The 13179-nt window shown below is 33.2% G+C and overlaps 1 protein-coding gene across 7 annotated transcripts in view; it reads left to right on the plus strand.

Annotated features, from left to right (window-relative positions):
• MIPOL1 (mirror-image polydactyly 1) overlaps nt 1-13179 on the plus strand; it is a 318902-nt gene that overhangs the window by 61933 nt on the left and 243790 nt on the right. For 5 of the 7 annotated variants that reach the window (XM_082618610.1, XM_082618612.1, XM_082618613.1 and 2 more), the window contains exon 2: nt 8376-8489. The exons of 1 other annotated variant lie outside the window; for it this stretch is intronic. In XM_082618610.1, coding sequence (XP_082474736.1) covers nt 8432-8489 — 58 coding nt within the window. In that variant the 5' untranslated portion in view covers nt 8376-8431. Of the gene's footprint in view, nt 1-6782; nt 6931-8375; nt 8490-13179 lie in introns of those variants that run through there. One more of the 7 variants, XM_082618614.1, reaches the window with a different exon arrangement.

Here is a 13179-nt window from a genome sequence, read left to right on the forward strand (position 1 = left end):
AGATGAAAAACCTTCTAGAACTGCTTATGTCAATAGATTTCTTACATGTTGCAGTTTATTGGAGGCTAGCAAATATTTTTAAAAATCTAATCAATGCTGATTTAAGTAAAAAGCAACTGTCTTCTTTATTTCTAAAGAGGATATGATTTTGTTTCCATGATTTTTATGGCTTTTCTATCAAACAAAATAAACAACTAGAACTAAAACGTAGCAAAAGGTAACTTACAAGTGATTTGGTAGTTTCTTCTTGAGTCAGAATACTATTTATTTTTGCTTGGCATTTGGAACCTATGTGCCACCATCAACCTCTTTTATTATTGGTCCATTTATCTTTCTCTCTTTTCACAAAGTATGTGTTCTTTTTACTTTTTGCCCATATACTGTCTGTAATTGAAGTACATCTAAAACTATTGCATGATTTGCAAGCATTTTATAAGAGTAGACATATATAGAAACACCATGGGAAAACGACTAGGATGCTTTTAAATGTCTTTGATCATTATGACAAAAATAATGGAATCTTATATCATCTTCATAAGCTATTTTATTTTAAAGCAGACAGAAAGGAAATGGCAACTTGCATAGAATGGACATCCATTTCTATCAGCAAGATAGCTGGTGGAAAAAAAATGATTCCCTAGACATTATGATTAGACCCTCCTTGAAATTCAAGGTTTTGAAAATATCTACATAATTAGTCGTTCTGTATTGAATTATAGGATTTGAATTGTATTCAGTAATTGACTTTCTAGTAAGTAATGGTATATTTTCCCTGAATGAGTAACACGATTTGTTTTTGTTTGTTAATTTTATTTTTATTTGTTTAAATTTAAAGGAAAATTGCACTGGAGAACTAATGCATTTAATAATTTCAGTGAAATGTTATAGTAGAAAGAATATAGTTTTTGGAACTAGATAGACCTGGGTTTTAATTTTTCAATCTTCTATTTACTGCCTACCTGGACTTGGGCAGAAGTTTCGTAATTATTTTAAGCCGTGGTTTTCTTGTGTGTGGAATAGGGAGATGCTTCCTTTAGGAACATTTTGAAGATTAGAGACTGTGTATGTAAAAGCCCTACTACAATATCTGAAACAGGAAACGAGTTTATTTAATATGGGTTTCACATACCAGAGTAATTATTTTCAATAGTGTGGTGGTGATAATGGTTTTTATAGACGTTTATAAAAAAAATAGATTGTTGAAGTATTTTACACAGCCTAGATAAGTGGTGGTTGTTGTCATTGTTCTTCCATCCAGCTGTGAAAGGTAGGTCTACAAAAAAGTTTCAAAATTATTAAGAAACATAAATACTAGTATTTGAAACGGTTATTATTAGTTTTATAGGAAGCTTATTCTCTTCAGATATAATGTTCTCAATATCAGAAACTTGACTTCTTTTAAGTAGTATAGTTTGTATTTACTATATTTATATTTTGTAGAATAGAATGTAAAATCAATTAATATTCATTTAGCATAAAATCTAATTTTGTCTGTATTGAAATCCCAATTGCAATAAAAATCTTCAGACTAGTGATATCACACAATGTGCCTTTTCCTTTTGGCAAGTGTGAATTTAAGAATACATTTTTAATTTTCATTTTGCCATAGAAGGGTTAAAAAAAGAGCATATCGAGGTCTGCTTAAATTTACTATTTATCTACATAGGACCTAACTTAATAGAGTACTGGTAGTTTCTTACACATGACCATCCAGAATATTTGAAAGAGTAGTTTTAGGACTACTGGAAGTGAGCCAACAAGGATTGATTCATTTCCAGAGGAAATGCTAAGGCTATCCTTAAAAGCATGATGGAGGTTATACTGTTTTAGAAAAAATTAATTTCTCTTTTTTAAAATAAGTTTACAAAATAAATGATATTCTGGGTGTCTATTTTTTAAGCTTGATGTGAATGATTCTGTCCTGACTCTTGGCCTCATTAAGAAAATGTAATGGAAAACCAAAACATTTTTATAAGGGCAACTTAGTTTTCTAGCTGGTTATGAAGTTTGTTAAAAACTGTGTTTTGAGACTCATCATTTCTGATATGAGTAATTCACATTTATGAATTTATGCCATAAATATTTTTTTACTTTTATTTTTTGACAGTTTTTTAAAAAGACTTTATTTTGTAGAGCAGTTTTAGGTTCACGGCAAAATTGACATGAAGTACAGAGTTCCCATTATACCCCTACTTCCTAACCCCACACAAGCACAGCTTCCCCCACTGTCAGCATCCCTCACTGAAGTACCTTTGCTACAGTCAATGAACCTGCCCATAAATTCTTAATAAGGGAAAAGTTTGGGAGGTAATAGGAGTCTTTATTTCTTTTTTTGTTTGTTTTTACTAAATTTAGAGTGTTTTAGGTAGGTCAGTTCAGGCTACATTCTTCACATGGAATTCTTACTACACCTTTGGTCCTTCATTTTATAAAAATGACAATTACTAAGAAGAATAAACATGAAAAATGGTAAATTTCTTTTTATAATAGGACTACTTCTCCATTTCTATGCTATGATCCTCTCTTTGTACAATTTGTAACTACTTCTTTGGTTTAAGGAAACTCAATTCTACTTTTAATAAGCTCTTTTAAATTTGTTTGTGGCCATGAAAATATAAATATATTTTCTGAAATAGAAAAGTTACTTGAATTTTTCAAAAGTTTTTTGCTTTATTTTAAGTTCTCCATTCTTAAGTTTCTGAGCTCTTTGATAAAAGTCCTTATCCATTTCTGGTTATGGCCCTTTCATGCCAGAGCACTTCCTGGAACACATAGTTACGACACAAATCTCAATATAATATTATTGAATCTTAAATTTTCTAGAAATTCGAATTTCATTGTATCATATTTAAGATGATTATTATGGTCTCCATAGTGGCTGCATCTGTCACCTTTAGTGTGATTACTGTAAAGTCCTGAGTGTGCATTGGCATTTTGTTGATTTTGTAGATCTGAATCAATATACAGTGGTGTATAGACTGAATTTATGACCATTTACACAGTTGATTCAGGCTGACTGGCTGTTTGTAGAATAGGACTGATGTGACTACATTTACTCACTATTTTTGGTTATAAATAAATCTGGTAGTTAAAAATTTGGGGTTTAGTACATGTATGTAAGTGTGTTTTAATCAAAACAACCTATCATGTAAGACATTATTATCTTTCGGGAAGAAGTTTCAGATACACATTTTCTTTGTGTTTTGCCTTTTCTGTTTTTTCTTGGGGAATGAAAAACAAATTTAGAACAAATCAGGCTATAAAATTTTGAAATTGGTTACATAGATTATTTCATAGTCTGAATGAATGATTGAATTAAAAATATTCTAATCTGTAGCTTTTGGGTAAAAGTGATAATTTTTGTCAAATGGAATAATTGTGCTGACAAGATGTAAAAGTAATTATTTTAGAAAATTCTATTTGGACTTTATTTTTTGAGTGATTTTTGTCTTCACATATTGAAACATTTTGATACTTTAAAATCAGGGTGCTAGTGGATGAAAAGTTAAAAGTGATCAGTTCACAATGATAAAATTATACTTGTATAGTTACTGAATATGTTAGTTTTTGCTAATTAAATATTTTTTAAATTAAAAATCATATCCTTTTTAATAGTTTCACTGGCTGTACTTGAGGTAATTTGATGTACTCTAAAACACAGTAACATTCTTTGATTTTGAGCATTTTAATATAGAAATATAAACAAAGTTAAGCACAAAATACCTTATTTCCTTCCTTAATTAATATCCTGTTTTTTAAAGTTTTACCCCTTCTGTTCAGAATTTTCAGGTTAATGTTGATCGCTAACAGATTAGGATGGGTAAGGTTTATTTAGCCTTAGTTTTCTTGAACCAGCAACACACATTGGAGGAAATATGATAGGAAAAGCAGGACAAATACATCATCCTGAAGAATTCAGGCTTGTATATAAATTCTAACATCTGGACTATGGAATGTATAATATTCTGTATCCTTTCCACAGATTAAAATAAGTGCAGAGGATTTACAATTTGAAAAAATTCCCATTTTAAGTAGATTAGATGATTTCTGAATCTTCATCAAGAAACCAAATGTTGCAGAATTTGTGGAGTCACTAAAACCTTTTATTCAGTTGCTTTTAAGAGTTCAAAGTTAAAAAAATAATGATTGCAGTTCAGCAAATCTGATTTTTTCCTTTCAGAAACCTTCATTGCCTATATTTTATAATCAACTCGTATATTTTAACACCAGGATAGTGCTGCATTAGTCCAGGTAAGAAGAGCAAAGACAAAACAAAAATTTTCATTAAAAAGGAAGTCCTTGATCTCCTGAGAATGCAGTAGAGACTAGCATCAGAGGCTTCCTCTGCGCATTTTTAATAGGCCATTGGTCTCTAATAGGTTCTATATTGGTCTTTCATTACCTTTTTCTTTTTTAAAAATCTCTGCCTCTTCCCAGAGTCACTTGAAACGAAAACATTATAATTTTTTCTTTTTTTTTTACTTAGGCTTTTTTGTCTCAGGTTTTCAATGCTGTTTTTAAAAGTTAAAAAATGCTACCAACAAGGAGCTGATGATGCTGTGGTGCAACTAACAAGGCACTAGTATAGTAGTCACAGCTGATTAATAAAATGAGAGTCCCTTCCTTCTCCTTTTGTTCCCTCCCCCCAAAACAAATGGTGAATTTGAATAAAACATACAGCATTTGCATAGAAAGTTATGTAATGATGCCATATAGAGTATAATGATTTCCTAAAACCTTGTATTTAAAGTAACCTGAATTACAATGAGAGATAAACAGAATATTTACCTATCCCTTATGAGCTGCTGCTGATATGTAAATTTATTCTTCTACTTTGCACAAATATACTTTTGAGCTACTGCTTAAACACTTTGAGGTCCTTAGTCAAACAGTTTTAATGATGCCTCCAATATTATGAAAGTGTGACATTTGATGAATGTCTCATATAGTTTTGATATCTAGGCACATGTCAACAAAAAAAATTGAACATTGGTTTGTCATGCAACACCTAGATAATTTATAATTTTACTGTTTATATCCATCTTGACATTTTTTATCTGCCAAAGGCAGGTTTCATTTGGAATCTTAATCTGAGATTTATTTGGTGGATCTGGAAATCATAGCTAGGGTTCCCACAGGAAATGGTCCATCTACCAACAGATTAAATGGCAGTCCTGCAGTTGTTAGGGGAGCTCTGCATTTAACACACATGCATACTCATTCAGTCAGCACTGGGGAGAAAAATTAAAGTAGTAACCCAGGTTTAGGAACAATGTAGCTAAAAAGTCCCATATTTGCTGAATGACAAAGGGTTATATAGCAGCATTTCATTTTATTATTCGTGCTTGAATTTCTTGTTTGCTCTGTTGAGTCTGCTGACGAATACTAATAAATGCCTGCAACAATCCAGACGAGAGATGCCTGGCAACAAAGCTATGCGGTGGACCTCCCTGATCTTCTCCAGTTCACAACCTGACCTTTTGAAAAATTGGCTGGGCTAAGCTGCAGAATTTGGGTGTAATGGTTATTGTTAACTCCAGCTTTAGGATTTATTAATTTGTGTGATCAAGACTTACCTATACTTCAAAGTTTCAAAAGCCCAAATACAATCATCTATCCATTAGAACTAACATTGTGTTTCCGTGATTTCTACTTGGTATCTGACTGGTGATTCTTCTGTTTTGTTTTCCAAATCTAAAAATGTTCTTAAGTAAAATGGAAGGCACATGTAAAGAAATAGGTTTTTTTTCTCTCTTTACAATTGTTATTGGAAAAGTTACCTTCCATAAATGGTTTATGGAATTGTTGAATTCATAGATAATTAGTATGTGTTCATACTTAGTAAACAAAAAATATATAATTATGAAACCTGTTTTACTTGAAGTGGTAGAAATTTAAGACTTACCTAGTTGATTCATATTTTTAATTACTTTATATAAATTATTCTTATAATGGGAAAATTGAAAAGGTTAGAAATATATAGTAAGTAGCCAAATAGTTCATATCACTGGGGAAAAAAGAAAATAAAGAGTACTGTTGTGCTAGTTAACCTAATTTTCGGATAGTTTTCACAATCATTTTAGCTTAAATGATATTTGCAGCGGTTTAAATAGGGTGATATAATTTTTACAAAGCTTTAATTTATGCAGTATGTTCTTAAGTTAGTCAGTGTAAGGTTTAGGCAATTACACTATTATACTGTGTTCATGGCCTTCACTTGATGAAAGACGTTAAAATTTAGAAGCTGAAACATTACAGTAGAACAGTTCTTGCACAGAAGTGTGTTGAATGAATATTGATGTGTTCATGACTATTTCAGACTTGAAACAAACAAAAACTTATAAAAATTTGGTGTAGTACTACCACTTTAGTTTTTTTAAATAATAAAACAAATAACAAAATTCCAGTCAAGTGATTTCTATGACTAGTCAGTGGATAATTTGTAACATGGTACACTAAGCCTTTGAATTGTCTTAATCACAGATGAAATAACCTCACCAGTTCTTTTTGACATGTTTATTTAGAGATACAACCATGTATGGGAATGTAAAGGATATAGTTTATTTTGAATTCATGTCCAAATGAATAAATTATTGACATTCACAGGTTTCATGATTTTCCAGGTTAACAAACCTTTATCAGGCCTTATTTCAAAATCTTATAGCTATATCCAGGCTCTCCCCCATCACATGTTTTTGACTTCCCCTCAATATATATAATACACCTTATCAGAATCACATAAAACTCTGTATCTGTGCTTTTCAATGTAACAGCCAAGGGCCACATGTAGTTTTGGATGCTTGAAATGTGAGCAACGAAGATACAGAACAATGAAAATGAAAGTTATAGTACTTTTTTGCTTCTTCTTCTTATGGCTGGTCAAGCCGAAAAATAAATTGAAAACCCCCTGAGAGAGTATACAGTATCCAGGTAACAAGTTTGCATATTTTAAGCCAAGGATCCAAACGTTACCTAATTTATTGTGAGTCCTAAATTAGAATCTCTGTAGGATAAGTACCTGTGATCTACTAGCTATGATCCTGATCATATCTAATATCATGTGCCAATATGGTAGTGTTCAAATTATGTTACAGAAACATGTTATTTAAATTTCTTATTTTCCTGCCATGGGATTGAATCTACAGAAATGTACTCTTAATTTTCTTTCTATGCAGTTGAATTTTCTTTCAGGATCTTTCTCTAATGTCAGGATTTCGAATTTTGAAGTTCTGTTACTTTTGTAATTTATTAGTTTTATAATCTTATACAAACTTTATTAAACCATTATGTATTAACTACAAGTTTTAACCTTAAGTATTTTCTCTTTTTTGTATGTTTTTCATTGAACAAAGTAGCATTTTATTTATTTTCCATGTTCATGTCTTCTGTTCTTTTAATAAGAAAAATTTTTCTTACTGTATTTTATTCTTATACATTTTAATAAGAAAATCTTTTACTTTTAGCTAATTAGATTCTTGCAAATAATAATAGCTAACATTTATTGAGTGTGTATTCTGTACTGACACTTTTCCAAGAGATTATATAATTTAAATAATTTAATGCTCATAATAACCTTTTGAGGTAGGTGCTTTTATTATGTGCTTTTTACTGATAGGGAAATTGATGAGAGGTTTAGTAATTTGGTAAAGGTCATACAGCTGTGTGGTAGAGCCAGAATTCAAACTCTGCAGTCAGTCTTCAGAGCCCATGCACTGTGGTTCTGCTTGGAAACTCTAAATACGCCAGTATTCTACTTGGAAGGTCTAAACTTTGCTCTTGTACTCACTCATATTAAGTGGAACCACTATGATATGGCAGAAGTTTCTGATGTCCTTCTTTTATGTTTGGGGAGAGAAAAGCCCATATATGCATCTATGTGGAAAACTAACCGCCCCACACACATAAAGGAAGCAAATAGTCGGAAATATTTAGTAAAGGGAATAAAGAATATTTATACACACATACAGATAGATAATCTACATGTAACTCAGTTAAGGAATTGGTTAGGAGCCACTAGCTGATACTGTGTTGAAACTAATGTTTGTTTAGAAAAATTCTTAACCATTGAAAAAAAGACATTTGTTTAAAATGTGGGACTACTATAGTACTTCCATCATTAAATCAAATTTACACTTAATAGCAAAAAGTGTCATATCATTTTGATGTTTTTACATAATGTAGTGATAGACAATATACAAAAGAAGCAGTAAACGTGAGGTTTTTGTTCTTTTTATATTTATAAAATCAGATGCTACGATATAAGTAGTAACCTTTACAAAAAAAGAAAAGATAGAGTGTAAAGAAGTGGTGACCAATTATGTTAGCAAGTGTCAGAGAGCACATTAACAAATTGCTTCCTTTATGGTTCGTTTTAGATACAAGTGCCCCTGAGTAGCACCTGCATCTGAAGGAGAGAGATCCATTTATTCGAATGTACCTGCCTATAGCACCTCCATTCCTCTTTCTCTTTTCTGCCACTGAGCTCTCAGGTACCTGAGATGTTGCTATTCTGAGTAACCCCTGTAGGATCCCTAGAGACAATTCTAGCTCAACCACTCTGAAGAAACAGCTCTGTAAACAGTATTGACCCCACAGGGGACCATCAAATCCATTTACACAGATACCAGTTGTCACAAACTATTTACAAAGCCAGACAGAACAAAATTCCCCAGCCTCTAAGAATCCCTATTTGATTCTAGCCACCTCCTCACTTCTATATAGTAGTTGTGAAGTAACAATTATTTTTGGCCATGAGTTACGATTTTTTGGGTAGCATCAATTTAACTGAGTATATTCAGTTAATTCAATCCATTTAACTGGCATTAATGTATAATTGTCTGGAGAACTGAACTCAAAAGGGATCCTAAAGCTTTCTTTTCTAGGTTAGGAAATAGTATAATGCTGTTAATTTTATAGACTAAGGAACTGAGAATTTAGTAGCAACGCTAACATTGGGATAGTTGACAATAGTAATACCTCCAGGAGTAAAGGGAGAATTTGTTAGATCATGAAAATGATCCATTGGAAACAGTATGAAAGTCACTAGGGAGATACAGGGTTTTCAAAGCATATAATACAGCTGGCCTAGGCACATGTATTAAGTATTAGGATTCTAAAAAGTGTTTACTAAATTTACCCACTTTGCCCGGATGAATAAACTGTCTCTAACAACAGCAGTAGGTGGCATTTGAGGAATAGTGAGTAATAATCTTCCATAACATCATTTTCAAATGGTCACAGGATAGGTTTACATGGCAGTGATAGCATTAAATAATAATAGCAAAAATTGGGGAATATATTTGGTTTGAAATGGTTAAAATTCTTATGTCCAAATAATGCAGTGTGCCTGCAGAAGAGCAAATAAATAAAGGGATTGATAATTGTCATAAAAAATTTCCTGTTATTTGAGAAAAGAAAGTTAGATTTCATAGACTTATGAATTATGAAGAAGAGATTAATAACTTATTCTATAAGTTCCTATGTAGAAATGAATTTAAATAGTATTCTGTTAGTCATAATGATGGAACAATTAACAATGACATTGATTCAACACTGAAATTACTAAAGAAAGTTATAGAGTTTCCATTTCAAACCATATGAGAGAGATAGAGAGCAATCAATAGAATAGTTTTAGTTTAAACTTTCATCTGCCTAGAGATGAATTTGAATCAGAAGTGAATTGTTCTTTAAAACATTTATCTTATCTTTCTATTCGAATAGTGTATGAAACAGACCTATAACTTCACTTTTTGTTGCATTTTATTGGTATATTTCTAATGCAATTTTCTTTCAAGTGATGGGGTAATACAACATCTCAACTAAAGCTTTTAGTGGCATCATCCTGTTATCACTTGATAAAAGTCCTTCTGGGGCTGGAGAGTTTAGGAAAAATAATTGAAGACTGAGTTAGAGTAACTAAATACTATCGTATTCTCTTGGTTGGAGGAGGTACTAACTCAGAAATTGAATTTAAGTTGAGCTGTGAATAAGATAAAGAAAATTTGGTAAAATGAAATATGATACAGCAGTATGTTAAAATTTGACTTGAAAAGTTGAAGTGTATCATGCCAGCAACTTACTCTCAAATGTTTCAGAAAAAATTATGTATGTGTAGGTAGAAAGACAGAGAATAAATAATAAAGCAAGCATGGTAAAATGTTAACATTGAGGAATCTGGATGAAGGGTGTATAGTAATTCTTTGTACTATTTTTGCAACTTTTTTATAAGACTGGAATTATTTCAAAGTAAAAAGGTAGAAAGAAATGACTGTTAACTAACATCAGTCAGCTTTCTCATCTGGCTCTGTCTTCTGTAGCATGTTTATGCAGTCAGTGAAGTCTTTTGCATTTGTCTTTCATTTCTCCTCTCCATTTCTTGCCATTTTTCTGAATGACTTCAGTTTCTTGAAAGATGGCACTCCCTGTACCCTGATACCTTGATGATTTCCTCCTCTCCAAGTACCTTCATCATCAATCTATTTAATCAACACATTCCCAGATCTACCACATCTTGGAATTTGTCTTTACAGTGTTACTCATTTTACAAGTTTTCACTCCTCAACTATAGCATCTTGTCCTTTCAGAACAACAAATGTCTTTGTGTTTTTCCTAAAGCTATTTCTTCTCTTCTGTACTCATTCTTCCTGTTCTCTCTCTTTTTTTTTTTTTTTTTTTTTTTTTTTGCGGTACACAGGCCTCTCACTGTTGTGGCCTCTCCCGTTGAGGAGCACAGGCTCTGGACGCACAGGCTCAGCGGCCATGGCTCACGGGCCCAGCCGCTCCGCAGCATGTGGGATCTTCCCGGACCGGGGCACGAACCCGTGTCCCCTGCATCGGCAGGCGGATTCTCAACCACTGTGCCACCAGGGAAGCCCTCTTCCTGTTCTCTTATTCTTATAGTCTGTCAACTTTCTCTTTACTTCACCAAGCTCAAACTCTTTGAGAGTTCATTACTTTGCATATTTCTGCTTGTCCCATTTAGGAACAAACGCCTTTGTGAAATCTTCTCATAGTCTTCCAGTAGAGTGTCCAAAAAAAAAAAAAAAAAAACCAGAAGGAAAATTTTATAAATCAGCTTTGTTTACTCTAAAGTAAAATTAAATTTTACTTTGGAAGAGTATGGATAGTTGTAGAGCAGTTTCCAAATAATCTGGTGAACAGTTTCAGTTAGGAATCTAAAAGCTTTTTCTACAGAGCAAGGATAGAAACATCCAGAAATGGAGCCAAATCATACAGTATGAATTCTTCAAAAATATTAAATATTTAAAATTAAAATCCAGAAGTGTGTTAGAACTTGATGAATTTATTTTGATAATACTTCAGGGGGTTATAATTAGTAGGATCCAGGAGGGATCAGTAAAGAGCCCTCTTATTGAGAAGGTTCCATGTCTGCTCTCAGTTTGGAGAAAATACTACAGTCACAGGTTAAAAGGCAGTGATTTACCAAGAGTTCTGGGATCATGAAATTTGACATTAGGTAAGCTGAAGTAAGAAAGAGAGCTATAAATCTAGTAACCAAATAGCAATATAGATATCAGGAATGGGGTAAAGTAAGCACTCACAGGTTAAAAATAAAAAACTGAAAGAAGAGAGATGCTGCACTAGACCCAGAAATACAGAGGTGAAAACATGGGACAAGTTGCAGATAATGGTAAGTTTGGTCTCAAAAACAGGTTACAGAGTCAAGACTTAAGATTCTGAAGCAATTGATAAGGTGTTGTCATAGGAAACTGGGGGCTTTTTCTAGCTGGCAGTGCTCCTTGGCTTATCCTTTTACCTTTTGAAGAATCTTTGTACCTCATAAACTGGAGAATAGCACAGAGCCTAATAGTTATCTTCTGATATGCCCCTGGAGACAATTTTTGTTATTTTGATACTGTTTTCCATAACTATTTATAATTTTCTTTCTTTGAATTGCCTATAAAGTTATATGTTAGTGTTAAAAATGCATGGCCCGTTAATGATAGTGGTATTCCTTAGTGTCCATTTATAAAATTTTATAACACCGCATTCAGATTTGGGGGTACTAATACCAGCTTATTCTAGAAAAGTAGCATGATGAACATCTAAAGCAAATTAAGTGTTTTTTTTGTTTTTTTGTTTTTTGCGGTACGCGGGCCTCTCACTGTTGTGGCCTCTCCCGTTGCGGAGCACAGGCTCCAGACGCGCAGGGTCAGCGGCCATGGCTCACGGGCCCAGCTGCTCCACGGCATGTGGCATCTTCCCGGACCGGGGCACGAACCCGTGTCCCCTGCATCGGCAGGTGGACTCTCAACCACTGCGCCACCAGGGAAGCCCAAATTAAGTGTCTTGAAATGTCAAGAACCAACAAATAATCTTCAGATACCTATATTTGTTAAAGTTTAAAACAAAATATAATGAAATTTCATAGATATATCACAGTATGTAATTATGATAGCACTTTCTCCCAGTTTATTCCCACAAACACAGGGAAATAGAGAGTAATTGACCAAAAATGAATGGTTTCTGATCTAGCATTCAGCCACCAATAAGGTAATGTCCAGGACTTGGAGTTTATGACTGGCTCTACCTAATTTCAGCATATATGTAAGCAAAGAATTTCTTCTTAAAGAATGAGTACCTTATTTATGTTTCCCATTTGTTTTTATTCTAAAACTACTCATCTTCTGCCTCAAAGGGGTTTTAAGTTCGGCAAGTTAAAGAAGCCATCATCAACAAGTAGGTGAGATTCACCTGCTTTTAAAAGTTGAAGAATTATTTCTGTTGGAAATAATAAAAGTCCTAGTTACAATCAGTATTTGTGCCTGTTGATCTGATTTACTGGTTAAAAGAGTTTGTTTTGGTCTTCCCTGGTGGCGCAATGGTTGGGAGTCCGCCTGCTGATGCAGGGGACGCGGGTTCGTGCCCCGGTCCGGGAAGATCCCATGTGCTGCGGAGTGGCTGGGCCCATGAGCCATGGCTGCTGAGCCTGTGCTCCGCAACAGGAGAGGCCACGGCAGTGAGAGGCCCGCGTACCGCAAAAAAAAAAAAAAAGTTTGTTTTGTGTACTTGCTTGTGTGTCATTTTCTCCCCAGAATTTCACTATAACATCAGATATACACTCTTCCTTTGAAATAGCTATTATTTACTAGTTACCGCTTAAAATAACTAATATTTATGAGATAGCCAGGCATTACAAAATATACTCTAATGTATAAT

The sequence above is a fragment of the Mesoplodon mirus genome (assembly GCF_964341445.2).
Source record: "Mesoplodon mirus genome assembly, chromosome: 4".
NCBI lineage: Eukaryota > Metazoa > Chordata > Mammalia > Artiodactyla > Ziphiidae > Mesoplodon > Mesoplodon mirus.